The sequence below is a fragment of the Delphinapterus leucas genome, chromosome 5, assembly GCF_059928025.1.
Source record: "Delphinapterus leucas isolate spDelLeu-1000000601 "Yukka" chromosome 5, BTC_Dleu_Yukka2, whole genome shotgun sequence".
Lineage (NCBI taxonomy): Eukaryota > Metazoa > Chordata > Mammalia > Artiodactyla > Monodontidae > Delphinapterus > Delphinapterus leucas.
This window is the reverse complement of record NC_143133.1, coordinates 19,144,633-19,151,735: the sequence shown is the minus strand read 5'-3', so window position 1 is coordinate 19,151,735 and position 7,103 is coordinate 19,144,633. Positions and strand designations below refer to the sequence as shown.

Genomic DNA, 7,103 nt, shown 5'->3' with positions numbered 1-7,103 from the left:
ACTCCATAGGGAATGTCAGGGGAATCTTTTCTGTCCCTCAGACATCCTACCAGGGTTCCCCAGTGGCAGGACCTAATGGAAAGCCAAAGGGCAGGGGAGAGCTTTGATATAGGTCAAACAGGTGAGCCTCCTGAGGGCAGAGAGCAAGGTATAAGATGTTGGAGAATGGATAGAAAGACACACCAATCATATAAAGGGTTTCAAGAATGTTTTTGTTTTGGCATCTTATTTAAATTTAAGGCATGACCTGGAGAAGGAAAATAGTATAATTTGATGAGGTAGTCTCAGATTAGAATTAAGAGTCTAATCAGCTTATGAAAGGAGAAAGCAAGAGCTTTGAGAAACCCATTTCTGTATTCCACATACCTCTTCAGGGGAAGAGTGACTTTTGTAAGCATCTTAACCGTCTTGTGAGTTTACATGAGTAATTCAGAAATATTTTAGTGCTCACTCTGTGCTATTCCCGGAATAACAAATATCTGGGCTTGTTTTTATTAAATAATTTTATTAACTGACCTACATAGACATTATCTTTAACAATTCAACATAAAAATAAATACTTTAGGATAAATAATTTAAGTGAATTTTTTAGAGCCCGTAGGGCTTACAAAAAGAATCTTAAAAGATCCATATTTATCATCTGAAGACTAATAGTTACAAAAGGTAGAAAAGCATACATCAGAAAATAAATATACATTTTAAATATTTAAATAAATAGAAAGCCTGATACATTTAAAATGGGAGGCACTTAATTATCAAGTCATTGTTGAGTAGATGCTTTGACAAAAGGTAATCCATTTGTTCAGAAATTCTACAGCGGTTACTGTCTCATCATCATATTCACATGTGAATCTTGTTTCAGATCCCTGTAAAAGAAAACATTTTAATTTTGTTTTAGTTCAAGGTAGTTTACCTTATATATAATATTTTCAGTTGAAGTCTTATAGACTTATGGCCTTTATTTTCAAGTATGTTAAACATATTAACCATTCACATTTTCTTGAAATGATCAAAATGATGTGCCAAAGTTATATGTTATGATACCAGTGATAGTGACATAAAAACTGAAATTTTCCTCATTTGTTAATTGTCACTCTTAATGAACACGATTTTTTTTCCTGAATTTTGTACAATAAACATTTTAAAACAGTTTTAGACAAATACTTCATTAAGTGCTGCATGCAGAATTAAAGTTGTTAAACCTCTTTTCCTCTCGAATTATATCTGTATCTAAATATAGGTTACATGTATACAGTGATAAGCACATTATACTTTCTTCATTTCTAAACCTTAAATCTCCTATTAGTCTGCTTGAGTGAATCTCCTCATATTTTCCCCAAAGCAAGATGGAACCAGCCCAGAGTAAGTTAGGATAAGCTTTGGGGGGAAATTTGTATGAAGAACGTTTTCAAAAATACTCATAACGAATCCCACCCCACCTCAGTACAGATAAATTTCCCAATTTTTAGAAATCTAAACATTAGAAATTCTGTGGACTGACTTTTTAGAAATTAACCTCCTCTGCTGATAGGAACTGTTTCAACTCTGCCTCTGGCTGACAAGCTAAGAAGAAAATATTTTGATATATAGTGAGATTGAAAGGGGGGACTTTTTCAAATTTGAAGTAATTCCTATCCTGAAAACATAAATCAAGTGAGATAAAGTATTCCCTTTAAACAAACTATTGCAGTATTATATACCCTCTTACATATAGTTATTTAAATATTATAACCTCTTGGGGGCTTAGATTTTTTAAAGTATCTTGCTTTTTCTGATTTTCATGTAATTTTATATTAATTTTGCATCTAGAATTTAGAATGAGTTTTTCTGATGTTGGTCAAGAATTTTAGAGCAAAATTATTGACATAGATGGCAAACTGAGTCTATCAATGGGTAGATGACATTGATCTCAATGTATTTTTTAAATTAAATAGGGACTGTCTACTAATAAAGTGACTCTTACTTGGAAACAACTAGAGTTACATACTTTTAGAAAGTTGGTTCTACTGTAATTAAAATTATGCTGTTTATTTAGGATATCTATTAATTCATGAATTTTGTACTTTGGCAGATGGATGAGAAAAGAGAGCCATGAATTCCTCACATCACCCAAGTTCCTTGTATGTTTCATGCTTCCTATGCATTTAAAAATACTTGAGGTCCTGAAAGTGAGTATTACTTCTAAATAAAAAGCTAATTATCTGGTCCATTGGCCATTTTACTGGTTGCCATTTTTTTTTTTAGACAAATCTCTCAGTTCTTCCACCAGATGATAGGAAAATCTCATTTAAAAAGTCAGGTAATCAGAATTAGCTATTCTGGAAAATGATCTGAAGGAATTAAAAAATATATAATGAAACCTGTCTGCTTTCTGTGAAATTCAATTCAGTGTCTTCTTCCACTCCCAATTTTGTGTTCATGTGAGGGGTGCCAGAGTGCAGCGGTGGGGGCTTGTCCCTGAATGGATGGTAGGTGGAAGCCCTCTAGCTTACACTTCTCAGTTCCACCTAATATAAAAATGAGTTATGTTCACAGTGGACTTAAAATGCATGAGTACTTCACAAACACCAAAAATGTTATACCATGTTAAAACACCCTTCCATTTATTTTGTTTCCAGGAGAGCAAATAAGGTAATATCTTACCTTTAGTGTCAAAACTATTCTGTTGATATTGTCCATTAAATCCTTGATATCTATCGAGTTCTGGGTTTTGCTTTGAGCAACATTTAGCACATCCTCCAGAGGTTTGAGTTCTTCTGCTAGACACTGAAGATGTTTCAATTCTGTAGCCTTGAATAATAATAAAAGTAATTATCAGGTCAATTTGCCCTGACTAAAGGTCAGAATCAGAAATTAATATCAAAATGTATTAACAGAGGCAGTATATAGTTTTTACCATTCTCTCTGTTTTCATCATTGCTATAAAGATGGACCAACATTATAAGACTGGAAAATGAGAGTTCAGCTGCCCATAGTTAGCATTAACTGTTAGTTAACAAATAATGAGTCATTAATTTCAGCTTAATTTGACTTTGAAAAAAAGTCAACATTTCTGCACCCAAATGTAAATCACCAATATAGGTTGAATTCTTTTCCAGTCTGCAGAGAAATTATTAGAATCAGAGTAGTCATAATGTGGAAGTATAGGATCACATTCTCTGATTCTAATATTTAATAATCTAAGAGTTGAGAATCATAGAATGTTAGGGACAGAGGGAGCTCTTGGATGCCATCTGTCACAGTTCCAACACTTTATGGATTAGTTAGTTGTAGCTATTTAGTAATGGGTCAGTATAGCAAGACACATATAACTACATCTTAATTTTTTACTTTTCTATAATAAGTACATTAAATACATTTTTTTTTTTTTTTTTGCGGTACGCGGGCCTCTCACTGTTGTGGCCTCTCCCATTGCGGAGCACAGGCTCCGGACACGCAGGCTCAGCGGCCATGGCTCACGGGCCCAGCCGCTCCGCGGCATGTGGGATCTTCCCGGGCCGGGGCACGAACCCGTGTCCCCTGCCTCGGCAGGCGGACTCTCAACCACTGCGCCACCAGGGAAGCCCTAAGATATATTTTTAAAAATGATTTGTCCAAATCAAATAAAAGCTTACAATATTTGAAGGATTTTTGGATGGGCCTCCTAATTTAGACATATACACATACAAATACACACACACAACACACTTCTATATATAATGATAATATTTCATACTTCTATGGTACATTATAATTTCAAAGTGTTTTGTCCTAAAGAAGCCCAAGTCTCACAGCCACCTTTTGTGATAGGTAATGCAGTGTGTTATCTCCATATTACAAATAAGGAAACTAAATCTCAGAATTTCAATGTCTTCCCCAAGGCCATATGACTAGGTGGAGCCAGGATTAAATTTCAGTTCTTTTTCTTTATAACATTAGCATAACAACCTTTGAATTAAATGTTTTTATAGCTCTCTAAATTCTTTTGCAAACATGAATGGTTGTAAAATGAACAAATGAATGGCGTTTACCACATTACTTTTAGTTTCAAATAGATTTTGCATTGTCATTTAGAAACTGCTAGATTTCAAAGAATTCTACCACCCTCTAAATTATGCACATAATCTGGTGTTATCTTTTTAACACTTTTTAAAGGGAGAGGTAGGAATACACCACATACATTTTATGACATTTTCATCTAATGCCCTTTCAACTTGCTACTATAAATTCTACAAGTTCAGGGCTTAAGTTTTTGGCATGAGCAACTTGGAGCTCTTTCCTTCAAAAAACAGTCTAGTGTCTTTACGCTGCTGGAGGTAAGAGTTACGTGACTCTGATTAAGTTGGAGGAGCATCTCTAAGTTATCTCCTTTTTGTCTTCTAAAGGGGTAGTTTGATGTATAATTTCCTCGAATTTATAAGAAGTGGGTCAGTGGGATTGCATTCATTACCCTTAAATCCCATTTTTTTTCTGGGCTGTTCACCCAGGGACAAGCTCTTCTTAGCATCAGATTTTGCCCATTTTCTGTTGACTGGTATGACGACTAGGAAATTTTACATGACTAGCGTAGCTCTAGGAGCTTAGATGATGCTTAGCTAACTGTCTGAATCCCCAAACAACCAAATGAAGCTTTTAGTCTTGGAATGTAAGTCATATAGCATCAGAAGTCTCTAGGTCTATTGACATGAAAGATGTGTAAGTCCAAAATTTTACTTTACACTCTCCAGGAAGAATTTTGTCTTTATTATTACTTCTAATAGCTAATGCTTATATGGTGTTTACCATATGCCAGATACTGTTCTGAGTACTTTACATTTACTCCTTAATCCTCACAAAACTATATGAAGTATATACAATTATCATTTACATAAGTAAGTAAGAAACTGAATCACAAAGAGAGTAACTTGCCCAAGGTTACAAAAGATTGGACATGGCAGAGCTGAGATTTCAGTTTAAATAATCTGCCCTAGAATCTGTGCTACGGATTACTGCTATGCTGCCTCTCAAAGATAGATCCTTAAGAATCTTTCCTAAAACAGTAAAGGATTTATTTTAAAGTGGGCCCTCTGATATCAGTTTTGCTACTTTGAGTGGTAAAGTGATATGATCACGTATCTCTAGAGTTTTATATTTTTAAATAAAACAGTAGGTCAACACAATCTTTTTTAAAACTGTCTGAGCAATAAAGAGAATATTATTCTTTTCTTCCCACTCCCTCTACCCCAAAACACACATAAGTACGTATAAAGAAAATACTGGCAAAGCCATTTTTCAGAGGCTCATTAGCAAACTTGGTTTTTTTCAAAAAGATGCTGAGGTTACTAATTCTTCTCCTCAGATGAAGTGCTATTAATCCAGGTAGTTTGTAAATTTTCACATTACTTTCAATTCTATTAAAATGTAAATGAATGTAGAAAGTTGTACTTACCTTCTTGGGCATGTAAAATTTAAATGTGAGCATCCTGAAGAGCTTGAGGTTCTCGTAATTCTGAGAAAGCATAACAGATTGTTATTAAAAAAAGAAACTCCACTTAGAAAAATTAAATGTAATAATTTGAATAAGAAAGGGAATAAACTTACATTAATTTCCTTCAAAAGCAAATGTAAATCCTGCAGCAATGACTGCACTTGTTTCTTTGTGTTCTCTGTAGAGCTTGAAGTAGGTGCACCGTTTGCCACAAGTGCAAGAGTTAGTGCAATGCAAGACAAGAGTTGCATCTTGTACATTGTGGCAGGAGTTGAGGTTACTGTGAGTAGTGATTAGAGAGGCTGATAGGAAGCTCTTGAACAAGAGAAGCAATTTATACTGTTAATTCTGGAAAAATATGATGGGGGTGTCAAAATGTTTTACATATTACACATACTTTCAAAGATTCTACCTGTGTGGCAAAAAGCATTACCTTTATTTTTCCTCTTCTGATGACTCTTTGGAATTTCTTTAAACCCCCATAAACTGACTGAATGGATGTAGGTGAAATCCCTCTTGGTTACATTAGCCCACACTTAGGTGGCAGTTCTAATTCATACAACTAACGCCTTCTGTGTGAAACAGTTTTTCCTCCCTCTTTCTTTAAGGGGGTGGGGATACAAAAGAGTCTCATGAAAAATTTCTCTTTGTCATAAAACTATGTGGAACACCATGTTGTGGTGGACAAGAGCAAGAATAAATAGTTGAAAAGAATAAATTTTTAGATTTGTTGATTAAACAGGAAGAATATTGGTTTCCTGTTTCAGGATGGCTTTACCTTTTTATCTCCACGATGACTGAGCTAATGCATACAACATGCTAGATTACTTCTTATACAATCAGCTAGAGAGGTATTAAAATTAGAATACATAAAATACTGAGCTTGAGGCACTGTTTTATGCTGTTTTAATTTTAACATGTTTCTTGTATCTGTTTAAATCTCTTAATGTCTGTTGTACTTTTTTTTTTTTTTTTTTTTTTTTTTTTTAGTGGTACGGTGTTTAACAAACATGCTCAGAAAAGGGTTTGCATACAAGGACACTACTAATGCTAATGGGGGTTGTTTTTGGTCATTTGTTTTACAGATTTATTTTTGCTCCTTTATCCTTTGTGATGGGCATCAAGGGGATATAGTGAGAGTTGGAATGTTGCCAGAATCAAGGATGCTTTTTCTTCCTCTCAGTCTCTCAGGGGCCACCTGAGCTATTAGATCTTTCTCCCTCTTCATGTCCATTTCATTTCTTTCTCTCTCTCTGTTGAACAGATTGCTTATATTTCTTTAAATATAAGGCAGAAAACGAGCATAACAATAGGGATCCCCAAGTTTATTTGTTTATAGGAAGCTCACTAACTGGAATTTCTGGATACCATTCGTTCACTCTTTAGGAGAAAGATGATGTGACTAGCTCATGGTGATCCAATACTGGCCTGATTATTGTGGCTGGGGGTGCAAAAGGCAGGGTAATAAGCAGTCCAGGAGGCCATGGTGAGCCACGGAACATGTATGTTTGTGTGCGTGTGTGTGTGTGTGTGTGTGTGTGTGTGTGTGTCTTGTGGAGTGAGAGCAGTCCTCAGAGCAGGGGTATTTGGGCTCAGTTATTCCAACATGACTCTTAAAATACAGAAGCCAGAACTCAATCAATAGAAGTTACCAGGA

At 35.0% G+C, this 7,103-nt stretch overlaps 1 protein-coding gene across 1 annotated transcript; it reads right to left on the bottom strand.

The window, feature by feature from the left end:
* Positions 1 to 260: 260 nt before the first annotated feature.
* Positions 261 to 6,794, bottom strand: IL2 (interleukin 2). Its single transcript, XM_022596429.2, has 4 exons — positions 5,560 to 6,794; positions 5,408 to 5,467; positions 2,644 to 2,790; positions 261 to 866 (listed from the first exon to the last, which is right to left on the bottom strand). Exons 1-4 carry the CDS (start codon positions 5,704 to 5,706, stop codon positions 756 to 758), a joined length of 465 nt encoding a protein of 154 aa, XP_022452137.1. The 5' UTR covers positions 5,707 to 6,794; the 3' UTR covers positions 261 to 755.
* Positions 6,795 to 7,103: the final 309 nt, after the last annotated feature.

Excerpts from the sequence above, each read along its gene's own strand:
- IL2 (XM_022596429.2), bottom strand. The coding sequence starts at position 5,706 with ATGTACAAGATGCAACTCTTGTCTTGCATTGCACTAACTCTTGCACTT. Across the intron at positions 5,468-5,559 it reads TGCTTTTGAAGGAAATTAAT|AATTACGAGAACCTCAAGCT; the intron begins GTAAGTTTATTC and ends ATGCTTTCTCAG. Across the intron at positions 2,791-5,407 it reads AATTTTACATGCCCAAGAAG|GCTACAGAATTGAAACATCT; the intron begins GTAAGTACAACT and ends TTATTATTCAAG.